Below are 13,610 nucleotides of genomic sequence, written 5' to 3'. Positions count from 1 at the left end.
GTAAATGCTTGACATGTATGCATTAGGGAATGTTGTCATTTTCATCTAAAGAACTTTACACCAAAAAAATATGGAGGCTAAAAATCAATGCAAACAATTCCCATATATAACAAACTCCTTCCAAAGAGAGAACTTCCATGTTTGAATTAGAAGATGATATTCTAAAATGGAATGACTTGTAATATTAGGTTCAACTCTTGTGAGGCATGTAATTAGCATAAACAACAATTTATATGTTATTAAACTATGGTAATAAAAATGAAAGTTTTCAAAAGAAATAAATGATGTGATCAAATATTAGTATTCGTGTGCACACCAAATAAAATGGTAAAATGTACTTCTTGTACCACAAGCAACAAACATACCCTGCTTTAAAAAAAAATGACATGATATCGAATAAAGCTAGGTTAATAGGACTCATTCTAATGATTGAGCACATTGTTGAACAACAAAAGATGTGAATGCACTAAATGAATGAGCAAACAAATAAGGTGAATTAAAGAAGCATATTTATGGATCTTATGGAAAATAAGGCTTCCAATTGTAGAATAAGATGTAGTTATACATATACAACACCATTTAAAGTGATGTATAACTAAGCCACATGTTAATAAAACATCAACCATAAGTACCTAGGTACCCTCTCAAGTCTCTATGCCTTTATCCATCTAATTCGTCAAAGTTGAAATATGTATAAAAGAAAACAATTTTGCTTAGAAATAACTCATTTAACTATGAAAAGCATTAAGTGCTAAATACCATAATTATTATGCATTGCCATGTGAGAGGTCCTAATAGCTAACAACACATCAATGGTTTTCCCATATTAACCCTTATATGCCAAACAATGACATACCCAAACACATATGTGCTAAATAGTAACTTCATGGAATTCTCACTTCCCTAAATTCCTCAATGGAGGATGATATCAACCACTGATGTCCATTATAGCTAGTAAACTTAAAGGACTCCATGGGAATTGATCTTGTGACCTCCAAGTTGGGCAACTTTTGGGTATCCCTTTATTGCAAATAAAATTTCAAGAAGTTTCTATTTGTGTGAATGTTCATCTTAACTTGTTATAAGTGTGTGTGGGGGTGGGTGTGTGCACACATGCATTACTTCTTTTTTATCAGTTCACATATTTTACTTGACTCTATAATATTATTATGCAAGTTTCTTGAGTTTTAGGTTTGACACTATTATCCTTAATTATTTTAAAGCAAAATCATGATTTAATACATGTTTATTTTAATTAATTGTATAAGCAATTGAGACTAACATCACAATCATAAAATATTTCCAAGGTAATAACATGGCATCTCATAATAAGTCATGTTGACAACCACAAAACACCTTGTTATAAAGGTCCAACACATATGTATCTCTCATTATTCCATATGCATACATCTAAGATATGTCATATGTGTTATCATTACTAATGTGTCCTACATGTCAATAACGGAAAATTCAACTCGAACAATTGTTTTTCCATAAGAGGTTTAAATAGCCATATAGCATATCCCTAAAGGTGGGACTAACCATTACATAAACAAAACTAAATCTTGACACCTTGGTAACCTTGCATCTATGCTAATTCCTTAACAAATTCTCATCTTTAACATGTTTCAAATGTGACACATCCATCTTTGACAAGAATTACATGAGGACTCTTAACCAAGGAAAATAATTGAGATAATATTTTTAAAAAAGGATACCTCAAAACAAATAACTTTACATAACCAAAAAGAATGTGACGACCTGTACAAAGTAAAAACCATAGTTACCAAATTCAACCAAATCAGGCTAAATAATTTGAAAATTTGCCTATTCAATTCAGTTCAGTTATTAATACATCAAATTCAATTCGATACAATATTCATCACTTCATTTTCTTGAACAGTTGGAGAGCCCCCCTTCGGAACTTGGAAGGGCTTTTTCGGTCCATCCATTACAAATAAGCAGAACCAACTGTAGTGGAATTTATTGATTTATTTGAAATGGCAACAGAGTGGAATCCATTGATTTATTTGAAATGGCCACAAAACTGAAGTGGAATTTATTGATTTATTTAAAATGGCAACAGAGTGGAATCCATTGATTTATTTGAAATGGCCACAAAATTGAAGAGGGTGATTTAACTGATAAGAGAAACAATAAGAACAATTGGATTCAACAGCACAATATGTATGGTGGTAACAATTGTTCACGACACAATGCAATCCCCAACCCGCCACATTGTAACTGTCTACTGTGCAAAAGTAAATCAGTTCATTTTATTGATGTGGACTTCACCTCTTTATATATATTTGGCAGCCTCCTTTCCTAAAATATTATTAAATTTTTAGGCTTTATTTTTTAAAGTTTATTGAGTTTTCATGTAGATGCTCAATTGCATTGCTACTATGACAATATCTTCAGTACACTTAAATAATTCATTATTCATTTAAGAATAAAAAATCTTATAAAAAAAAACAATTTCCCAATTTCCCACTTCATCAATGATATGGTATAGGTTGTGGAGTGATATGTAAATTTGAGGTTGAGGTTATTCATGTACCAGAAAATATAGCTTTGTATGTCTCTGCTTTTGTTTAGGTAAATTCATACAACATTAAATATATAAACAACAATTTAATTAACAATAGCAAATGCCTTACCCTGCAAAATAAAGAGAGAAAACAGCCTATCCATGTTAAATGAGCTGAGAAGCAAATTATCTAATATTTTGAAAAAGTTTAACATATTTTAGTATTTATGAGTATAATCCCAAATTTTTTCAATATTGAATTTCAGGTAGTCGAATTTTTCCATATAGAAATCGAATCCAAATTCAAATTCAAACCTGGTAATTATGGTAAAAACACTTTTAACAAAGCCAAAAGTAAATAAATAAAATCAATTTATTACAGTTATAGTTGCTAAACTAAACTGTATCACGTCTTACAACTATGTTAATTCTACAACGGCTTTTCTAAACATGTTTCAAATACGGCACATTGATCACCAATACGCTATGCATAAAGATTTGAACCGAGCAAAATAACTCTGTTACTAATGTATTTTATAAAAAAGAAAGCACTTGCATCTTCCAAAGGATCCGCATAACCCAAAACTGTCCAACCTCTAAAAAAATAAAAACACTTTCAACAAAAGTTAGAAAGAAAAAACAATGGATGACCTAAATAGTAGTTGATGATTAAACAAAAGCTTCAAGATAATGACATAAGCTACCATCAGAGGCAAACATAGGGTGCCTATGAGATTCCACGAGGTATCATCTGGCATATTATTCCGTGGTAGATGTAATTCACGTAACCTATAATTCATCTAAATTTAGATGAATTCGCAATTCCTTGTTACACTTATTTTTGCATCTCTAAAATTGCTAGCATAACCATAATGAAACTTACGTCAGATCTCGTGGTACCTTGCCATCAATTTTGAGCCGTCACATACATAATTGTCATACCTTTTTGCTTTTACAGCTCCTGTCAAGTTTGCTTTGACCACTCCCTCCACTTTCATAAAATGCTTGTAATTTTTTCAGACCAATTGGCAAATGCCTTTATCCTTTGTGGACTTAAGATATTTTTTCCCTATAACTGAGAGGAGATGCATGCTCTTTTAAATCTGCATTCCAATAGGGAATAACAATATCTGCACGTCACATAATAGCATTAGCATTAAATGACTTCGTTATGTCTATAGTTGCATGAGATGGAACAAAGTTGTGGCCATAAAAATAAGTTATTGCATGCAAAGAAAGTTCAATCACAACTGGATTTAATATACAGAGGAACATGATCACTACTTTAGGTGCTCAACTAAAATGAATTTTACAAGTGAAAAGAAACTGCGTGAAACTAACCACGACAAGCTTTCTAACATGTCAAATCTCCATCTTCAGATCCTAAATGGAGAATGTTTCCCATATGTTGACACATTCTAACATACTAAAAGGCACCCTTTGGAGAGATTTAAAGGAAATATGGGCCAACCTCACTCCAATGAACTAATCTCTAAATCCCTCGAACAGTAAAAGAGTGTTTCATAGTGCCACAATGTTGGTTGCTTACCAAAGAGAAGATGTTTGTCCATGACAGTTAGCATATAACAAGTTACTGTGAATATCCCAGATATATCTCCTATAAGGCATAGGCTCATTAAGCTGCATAACAAGAATTAAATGGTTGAAAGCACAACAATCAAATTTTCTCAATTCATAAACAAACATGCTACTGGACTGCACAAAGATTTCAGTTGGATCTGATACCATGAAGTTTCACCACAAAAGCTGGCAAGCAAAAAGCCCATTATTAGAAACAATGAAGTACTAAAAATACAGATCATCAGAAAAATCGAAATAGGAACAGTGGTTATAACAAGAAACTATTACTAAAAATCATATTGAAATTCTTCGTTATGAACTTGGGGAATCTGATAAATAAAAGCAGTTCATTATTATAAGGAACTTATATTATGGCTTCACTAGAAGCTATCTAAGCCCAGGGCCTCTGCACAAGCAACCTGTCCCAGGACGTGGACTGATCTAGGTGGGATGTGTAAATTCAATACTTTTCTGCAAAATATGTTACTTGGGGTGACTTTATGTCATCCTGACTTTGGATCAATCGTATTTCGTACTGCTTGGTAAATGGTTTAATGTCTGCAGCCTCATAATCACGAATTGTCCTACGCAATATTGCCTGCAAAAAACAAAATGGATCTCAATAATACTTCAAGCTTAAATATTACTTTACAGCTCTTAAAAACTCTTTATACTACAGGGGCTGGAAAATAAATCCACAAATGTAATAATATTATAAGTTATTATATAGCCCACAGGAATGTGGTCTAGCAGTAAGCAGCGAGGTGATTGGGCTTGTATTAACATGGTGACCCAGGTTCAAAACACCCCAAGTCGGTGCAGATGAGACCAGATGCAGGCCCCAAGTGACTTTGATGGCATAGATATGCCCCTCATAGCATAGAAACTTAATCAAAGAGACTATATAAGACATTTCTCAAAAACAAAAGGTTATTATATTGTCTACGGTACACATTCCTTTCTGTCCGGAATTTTGCTTCAATTTCTGATAAAACAACTTCATGTCAATGTTAAGTGTTTTGTAATTGTTATGCTAGAATCTACTCAGTTCTGCATTTTTCACCATAACCCTACATGTATTCAGAAGGATAATTATTCAATTGTTTAGGCTTGAGCAAGCTGAAGTAATCTTTAGATGCTTCGAATTATTCCATCAAGTGTTTACCATTTTGTTTGAGAGTGAATAGCCACCGCATCCCTTATCCTGCAAAATATAGAAGATAAAGTTGTAGCAGTTGTAAGCAGTAGTTGACCTCAAAATTTCCTAGTCCTCTTCTAAGTTGCCAGGTCCTTATAAGTCCCAAGGATATTCAATAGTTCAGTTGATCTCATGGACACTATCTTCCCCTTGGTGTTGATGATTGTAGCAGCGGATAGGTACTTCTGCATTGGCTAGGGTGTGAAGCATGTAGGAGTCATCCAAAGTCTCCTTAGCATATTTGTTCAATTTATTGAGTAAGTTGCTTTTGTAAATTAGCCTAAGCCATCCATCACTTTGGAGATAAGGTTAGGAATTTAGCTAAATAAGAAATTATAAAAGCACAGCTAAGGAGAGAAGAAAGACACGAGAGAGTATAATACCCAGGACTAGAGAGAAAGAAAGTGTTGCAGCAGTGGAGAAAAATCCAAAGGAAGATTCAGTTGAGGCCAAGATCATACCAAATTTTTGGAGCACCAGAATTGTAGAGGGTCGCAAGTGTAAGTGAGTTTCAACATCAGAAAGGCTGCACGAGAGAAGTGTTTATGCAGGGGAACTGCACATGTGATGACAAGAAGAGATTCGGGCCGCATGTGCAAGGGCAATAGCACAAGGGCCACACATGTAATGACTGGGAGTGTGAGGCCACACGTGTGAGTGAGTACCAACTTCTAGAGCACCACACGAGTGGAGAGAAAACAACAAAGGTGCAGATTGGGTTTTCCCCTGGGATGATAAGCCAAGTTTTAAATTGTTGTAAATTTCCCAGTAATTTCTCTGTGGGCCATTTTTCCAGTAATGGAGCCCTCATTATTCAAATAATAAAAGTGAAGAGTAATTGGAGGGTCATTTGCTGTCTGAAAGATTTCTTGTGTGCATGTGCTTCCCCTATTTAATTTTCTGTTAAAATTCCAGTGTGTTTTATATTCAGTAATCGCAGGAATATTTTCTGGTTATAAAAAACTGCTAGCGATTAATACAAGATTTGGAATTATGAAATTAATATGGAATTAGAGCATAACTCTGAACACAGAAAAATCAAAATTCAAACATGTTTGAAAGTTGTTTCAATTCATTTCATGTTAGATATTATTTGTTGTAATGGTTACACTTAGCTTACAAGTACAACTTTGGTAATCAATGATGATAAATGTTATATATTGAATTTTGAAAGATTGAAACTTTAAGATTGTTTAATCATGAGACTCAATATGTTGTATGTTATTATGTTACTAACTTGTGGACATGGTTGATGAAGATTATAACTTCTAGATGATTGTTGTTATATGGTTCAATCTTTGTTTTTTATGTTTTTTATATCTAATTCATCATTCTACATGCTTTTGTTGACATATATGCATCAAAATATATATATATATATATATAAAATGCTCCCGGAATCGCTCTCGCTCCCTGTTTTTGCTCCTGCTCCCAAGTAACCTTGGTGTAGATCATGTGATAAATTTTATTGGAAAAATCAAGTTGTATCACTTGTTGAATTGGACAATTTCTCTAAGAAAAAGGTTGTTGGGCTTTTCCCTAGTTAGGGTTTTCCTAGGGTAAAATTTTGTGTCACTTGTGTTTGGTTGTATATTTATGATCCTATTGTCATTATTGTTCTTATTGTTGAGATCTTCCATGTGTAATTGCTTAATGATGAATGTGACACAAGAAGGATTAATTAAGTAATCATTGGAAAGTAATTATCAGATTAGAAGGCCTTGAAAAATCAAGATGGTATTGTTAGTTTTTGGTAGCATCGGAGGTGCTCTAGCCATGAAAATTGGTGGAGAGGCTAAGGCACATGAGTTCTAAAGAACCCAAAAATCGTTTGGTGAAATTCTACCCGGATTGTATTTTATTAAAATAATTAATATTTTTAATAGGGTCTTAAGTTTAAACTTAGGAAAATTAAAGTATTAATGGGTATTAATCAAAATATGGGTGAGAATGTTCTAGAAAGCAAATCAAGTCAAGTTTTAATCTTAGTGGTTGATTGGAGACTTAATCTCGGCCATTGAAGCCTCAACGAGAAAAGTATAATAAGGGGGCTTGGGGTTCATTTAGAAATACACACAAAGAGAAGGAATTGACCTGGAGTTTGATTTCTGGGGGTATGAAGTTGAGAATTCAAACTGAGTGATCATTTTGCAACAAAGGGGCAAGGATAGTTCGGGAATACTGGGCAGAGAGGCGAAGAGACACTAGTGGAGGTTGTGCAACATCTAGAGGGACTGATGCTGGGCCAGTCTAGGCCCACGCAAGCCTGACGCAGAGCCAAAAGGGCGAGCACAGAAGTGATGTTGCCCTCACACAGAAAGCTGGAAACCATCAGGGAACTGCGGGAACAACTGGGAGAGGTTGACGCAGAAGTCCCAAGAGGCAGAAGAGACGGCGCAGACGCTGACGCAAAGCCTGTAAGGCTGACGCAAGGTCAGCGCAGAGATAGCCAGGGTTAGCCAGTTCTATTGCTGGATCAACAGGAATCTGTTGGGTGAAGTGAGGTAAAACTCACTCAGTTGTCCACCATTATATTTTCTCTCTCATTGGATTGTCGGGAGGGCATCCAACATTGTATTCAGAATTACTGCTTAATAATAGAAAACCCTCAGAGCTGTTGCACCAGTTTTCTCGCATTGGGTTTTTCCGAGGACTATTTTGTCCAAAAATAACTGTGTCCTATGTATCTTGTTCTTTTCTCGGTTTTTTGTTTCATGTAATCAAATTTAAAGTAGTGTAGGCTACAGAAGTAATTTACTTTAGTATTAAGAAAATAACTTGATAATGTATATTAAAATCAAGTAGGAGAAGTAAATTCAGTTTCGCTACAGTAGGGGTTCCTTGAGGATAGGAATTTTCACATAGTATCAGAGCATTGATTTTGAAACAAGAAGAGCAGATCGAGCGCTGAGCAATGAGGCCAATAGATGCATTTAACAGCAATTTGAATCCCCTTGAAGGGATTGCACAGTCCTTGCCGGGAAAGCAAAGATTCCGAGGAAATCTCTCTCTGAGAGAGTCGACAAAGGTACGATTTCCAGTTCGTGAGTTTGCAGAAGTAGAGGGAGTGACGCAGAGCCTCAAAGCAGTGCTTGAAGAGCGCAGTTTTTGTCGGGGCAGAAATTCGTCGGAAAAGAGCAAGGGGAATTTTCTCCTCAAAGGACTTTTCTCGCCAAAAGTTCAAATTTCTCACTTGTCGAGCAGCAGTGCTAAGCAGTGACTAGAGGAGTCAATTTGACAGTTTGAGTGAGATGGCATCACATGGGCTCAGAGATCAGGACAGGTTGGAAGGAGCTTCCAACTATGCCATATGAAAGACAAAAATCTTAGTTGTTCTGGAGGAGTACGATCTCGAAGCCTACATCAAGAGTGTTGTGGTTGTTCCCGCTAACAATGATCAGAAGAAGAAGTACAAGGCTGAGCAGGGGAAGGCGAAGAGGTTCATACTCGATGGAGTTCGAGATCACGTGGTCTCACACTTGCAGGGAAAAGATATAGCCCAAGAGATATGGGAAGCTTTGTCTTCACTGTATGAAGGTTCTTCCGAACAACAAAAGATGTACTTAGAACAAAAGTTGCAGCGGACATTGATACAGAAGGGAGAAGGGGTTAACTCCTATCTTCAACATCTTCAGGACACCAGAGACCAGCTTGCTGTAGTGGGATCTACTCCTCAGTCTACCACGATGGTAAGGACGGCTCTGAATGGAATCTCAAATGAATGGCAAGTCTTCGTCCAAAGTATATTGGGTAGGGAAAGACTACCTTCATGGGAGGAGATGTGGGCAACCCCTCAACAGGAAGAATTAAGAAGGGATCTGGTTAAGGTCAACCTCAATGGCAATAGTGGGAGTGGCACGAAGACCAAGGAGGAGGAGGAGAACACAGCTCTAGCATCAAAGAGACAACAGAAGCAGAAGCGGAAGGACATTCCGAAGGTGAAATGTTTCAGATGTGGTGAGATCGGCCACTTTGCATCCCAATGTCCTTTGAAGCAAAAGGATAAGGATGAGAAACATGATCCTAAGCCCGCTCCAGCAAAAATTGACAAAGACGAGTTTGCCATGAGTGCCCATGTATCTTCAGGAGGGAAATGGGGCGATATTGAATTGTAGTCAAGAGGACTACATGCGGGAAGGATCCTTGAGGAGTCCACCTCTTGGATCAATTCCTTGTTACAGGAGCCCGAGATTTAGCAGTACTGAGATGGACTTAGTTTCAGATGATGTAGTGGGTTGATTGGAGAGACAGATGCAGTAGCCTGAGACCAGAGACTGATTAGCGCAGAGCAAGGTTGGCAGTAGTGCAGAATTCAGCAACAACGCAGAAGATTCAAAGGGTCAGAGGCTAGTAGCAGTCAGATTCCAACATTCACATGGTATTATGCTGAACACAATTAGTTCAGAAATTTCGAATGCTTTTCTATTGCTGAGCAACAGTGATTGGAAAATGACGCAGTGCAGAGCTAGCAGTTGCAGTGTTAGCAGCAGATGCAGAGGGAGTTGTAGTACAGATGCAGTAGTGGTAGTGGCAGTGTCATGGGCAGTAGCAGCAACAACATAGTGTTGGTGGCAGCAACAGTCGGGAAAGGAGATGCTTCAGAAACAGAGCAGCATGTGGTTGGACATTGTTGCTAGATAGTAGACCACTTTCCTCGCTAAGAGGGAGTGTTAGTTTTTGGTAGCATCGGATGTGCTCTAGCCATGAAAATTGGTGGAGAGGCTAAGACACATGAGTTCTAAAGAACCCAAAAATTGTTTGGTGAAATTCCACCCGGATTGTATTTTATTAAAATAATTAATATTTTTAATGGGGTTCCTAAGTCTAAACTTAGGAAAATTAAAGTATTAATGGGTATTAATCAAAATATGGGTGAGAATGTTCTAGAAAGCGGATCAAGTCAAGTTTTAATCTTAGTCGTTGATTAGAGACTTAATCTCGGTCGTTGAAGTCTCAACGAGAAAAGTATAAGAAGGAGGCTTGGGGTTCATTTAGAAATACACACGGAGAGAACGAATTGATCTAGAGTTCGATTTCTAGGGCTAGGAAGCTGAGAATTCAAACTAAGTGATCATTCTACAGCAGAGGGGCAGGGATAGTTCAGGAATATTGGGTAGAGAGGCGGAGAGACACTAGTGGAGGCAGCACAGCATCTAGAGGGACTGATTTTGGGCTAGTCTGGATCCACGCGGGCTTGACACAGAGCCAGAAGGGCCAGCGCAAAAGTGAGGCTACCCTCACGCAGAAAGCCGGAAACTGTCAGGGAACTGTCGGAACAACCAGGAGAGGTTGACGCAAAAGTTCCAAGAGGCAGAAGAGACAGTGCAGAAGTTGACGTAGAGGCTATAAGGCTGACGCAGGGCCAACGCAAAGATAGTCGGGGTTAACCAGTTCTTCTGTCGGATCAACCAGAATCTACCGGGTGAAGTGAGGTAAAAGTCACTCAGTTTTCCGCCATTATATTTTCACTGTCACTAGATTGTCAAGAGGGCATCCAACATTGTATTCAGAATTACTGCTTAATAATAGAAAGCCCTCAAAGCTTCTACACCAGTTTTCCTACATTGGGTTTTTACGGGGACTATTTTGTCCAAAAATAATTGTGTCCTATGTATCTTGTTCTTTGCTCAGTTTTCTGTTTTCATGTAATCAAATTTAAAGTAGTGTAGGCTGCAGAAGTAATTTACTTCAGTATTCAGAAAATAACTTGATAATGTATATTAAAATCAAGCAGGAGAAGTAAATTCAGTTTTGCTGTAGTAGGGGTTCCTTGAGGATAGGAATTTTCACAGGTATCAGAGCAAAAGGATAAAGCGCTGCCATTAAAGAGAAAGCACTAGAAGCAGAATACACAACTTACAAAGGTTATTCTGATCATTGATCTTGATACTTTTGACCAATGCCTTGATTGACTGATAATAAGATAGGGCTGAGTTTGTTTAAGAGGTTTGCACCCAAGAAGAAATGCAAATCGAGTTTCTATTGTTCCTTGGAGAAGGGTCGAAGCCCTAGATGGGAGGCTGAGAGGCCTCAAGTTATGAGCAGACAGGGCCACAGTTGACTGAGGCTAGCCCGCAGGCCTAGAAGAGGCTGAGAAAGGCCTCAATCTGAGCTTCTGAGGGTCGAAAGGCCTCAGTATGACAACACAGAGACCGAGAAGCCTTAGAAGGTGGCCAATAGGAGTTTGAATTGCCTCAGTCAATGGAAAGGCCAACAAGAAAAATTTTAAATGACTAAGAGACAGGCCCATATCTATGAAGAGGTTAGCGAAGTTGTCTTTCTGTGTGGGAGGTCTGATAAAGTCTATTTGCAAAACAAGGTTTTAATGCTTTCTCGAATTGTAATCCTTATAAACCTCAAATTGTGGAGTCTATAAAAGTCATCGTAAGAAGCCTCCCTTGTGAGCTAAAGAGGCATTTGACTGATGCCTTGAATACTATTGAAGTTAAAATTGTATTGCTAAGATTGATTTGTTTCAAGAAAGTTAGATTCAGAGGGACACAACTTTATATGTGAAGGCATGGAGATCCTATGACACATTCTTTTATGGTTTTGGACACTTGACTATAGTAGGATAATTTGCACTTAAATCTTTTAGGCTTAAACCCTAGAAGACCTAAAGCATTATCCTCAGCCAATTCTGAAGTCTGTGGTAGTATTAACACTGTGATATACACTCAAATTTTGGAAGAAAACCCTTTGTTGTAGCAAGATTGTGCTTGTTGTTGTCAATGTATTGATAGGTTTTTATTGAACTGATGTTTAACTTGCCATGGTTGAGTTTAGCTCATATTGAAGCCATTCAATATAGTGAGACTATTGGCTATGTCATGATCAATGTACTTGAGAAGTATGTTGAGTGAAGATCTTCATGAGCTAAGAAACAATTGTTGCCATGATTGACAAGAACAGATTTTATACTGCTATGAATCTGCTTTGACAAAAGCCTAGTATTGCTAGGGTTGTTGATGTAGGATGTGTCTATGGTAGAATCATTTATAGCAATGGTGCTAACATTATGGCCTAACAACAAAAACACCGATTTAGTACTAAAGCAGCAAGATTGATAATCAAAAGGATAGCCTGGTACAAAATTAAAAATCCTAGGGTTTGTGGGATGAATCCCTAAATCAAGACCCATAATGTTGAATACAAGTGAAGTTGGTGTGATTCATCTATGTGATAGCATGAAAATGTCTTGGACAAAGAAACCCTAGCTCATGCAAGAAAGCAAAGGAAAGCAACATGTTGATGATGAGGACAAGGATGATGAGTTTGCAGAGGATGCAAGAAGGCAAGGATCCATTAATTTGGCAGCTCAATGACAAATTCCCTCCTTTGGACAACCTTCCTCATCAAGAAAGTCCCCTCCTAGCCCAATCTAATTTGGCGAAGGAAAATTTTATTTTTAATGTGAAGCCCACAAGTACACAAAAGTAAAAGTCAACTTGGCAAGCTAATTTGACCACCTAAGTGTTAAAGAATGTAACTAGGCTCGATCTTCATAAATTGTATTTGAGTCGCAATGAAATGTATTTATCAAAAGAATGAAAAAGAATTTATTATTATTATTATTATTATGACTTATTAAAGCATGGGTTCCATGCTTGGGTCATTATGTTTTAGGTCAAAATCCCCATTGAGGACTTTTAGGATTTATTCTGAGTCATTAGAGTCATTGTCCATTTAAAGAGACCCTTCTTGGGCTTTTGAATCATGTAAAAGGATTTATTATTGAGTCAAATAATCTATTTGTTACCTCCACACCAAGTAAGCCTCAAGGAGATCAAGTTGACCTCAAACTAGGTAATTCGAGCTCACCAAAAGCCTATATATTGAAGCAGTTCGAATTCATTTGGAACTCTCACTCACACAAGTTCAATATCCAAGAAGAAGAGCAGAAAAAGCACGAAGTTGCAGAAGGAGGAGAAGATTTTCTAGAAGGAAGATCGAAGTTTTTGGGTTTGTCTCTCTCTCACTCGTGTGGATTTACTAGGTTATTTGTTGGAAGGACGAAGTGTTGCTATTGGATCAAAGTTTTGTTGGGATAATTGTTGGGTCGAAGTATTTGTTGGGCTAACCGCTGGGTCGAAATTCTATTGGGTCGAAGTTATTGCTACTAGGCTGAAGGTGTTGCTGCCAATTGTTACTGCAAAGTCGAAGTCGTTATCATCTACAGAAGGAAGAAAGGACTGACTTGGTGTGGAGGAAGTCTGTGTCTAGGTCAAGAGTCTTGGATTATCTCGTGAAGTTATTAAGGAAGAGTTGTTGACTGGGTTTTCCCCTAGATAGGGGTTTTGC

At 37.2% G+C, this 13,610-nt stretch overlaps 1 protein-coding gene and 1 long non-coding RNA gene across 3 annotated transcripts in view; both read right to left on the bottom strand.

The window, feature by feature from the left end:
* Positions 1–3,322: 3,322 nt before the first annotated feature.
* LOC149179107 (uncharacterized) lies at positions 3,323–4,400 on the bottom strand. Its single transcript, XR_016258248.1, has 3 exons — positions 4,277–4,400; positions 4,080–4,171; positions 3,323–3,660 (listed from the first exon to the last, which is right to left on the bottom strand). It is a non-coding gene; the product is annotated as an uncharacterized LOC149179107 (long non-coding RNA).
* The window catches only part of LOC149179106 (pyridoxal kinase-like), a 338,385-nt gene continuing 329,060 nt past the window's right edge, over positions 4,286–13,610 (bottom strand). The window contains exon 13 of one of the 2 annotated variants that reach the window (XM_089420527.1): positions 4,286–4,709. In XM_089420527.1, the coding sequence (XP_089276653.1) occupies positions 4,572–4,709 (138 nt within the window). In that variant the 3' untranslated portion in view covers positions 4,286–4,571. The remainder of the gene's footprint in view (positions 4,710–13,610) is intronic. The other variant, XR_016258247.1, reaches the window with a different exon arrangement.

The sequence above is a fragment of the Pinus tabuliformis genome, chromosome 4_1 (genome assembly GCF_031772625.1).
Source record: "Pinus tabuliformis cultivar Carrire ecotype Pingquan chromosome 4_1, CPIR1, whole genome shotgun sequence".
Lineage (NCBI taxonomy): Eukaryota > Viridiplantae > Streptophyta > Pinopsida > Pinales > Pinaceae > Pinus > Pinus tabuliformis.
The sequence above is the reverse complement of the archived record's forward strand: the minus strand, read 5'-3'. Positions and strand labels throughout refer to the sequence as shown.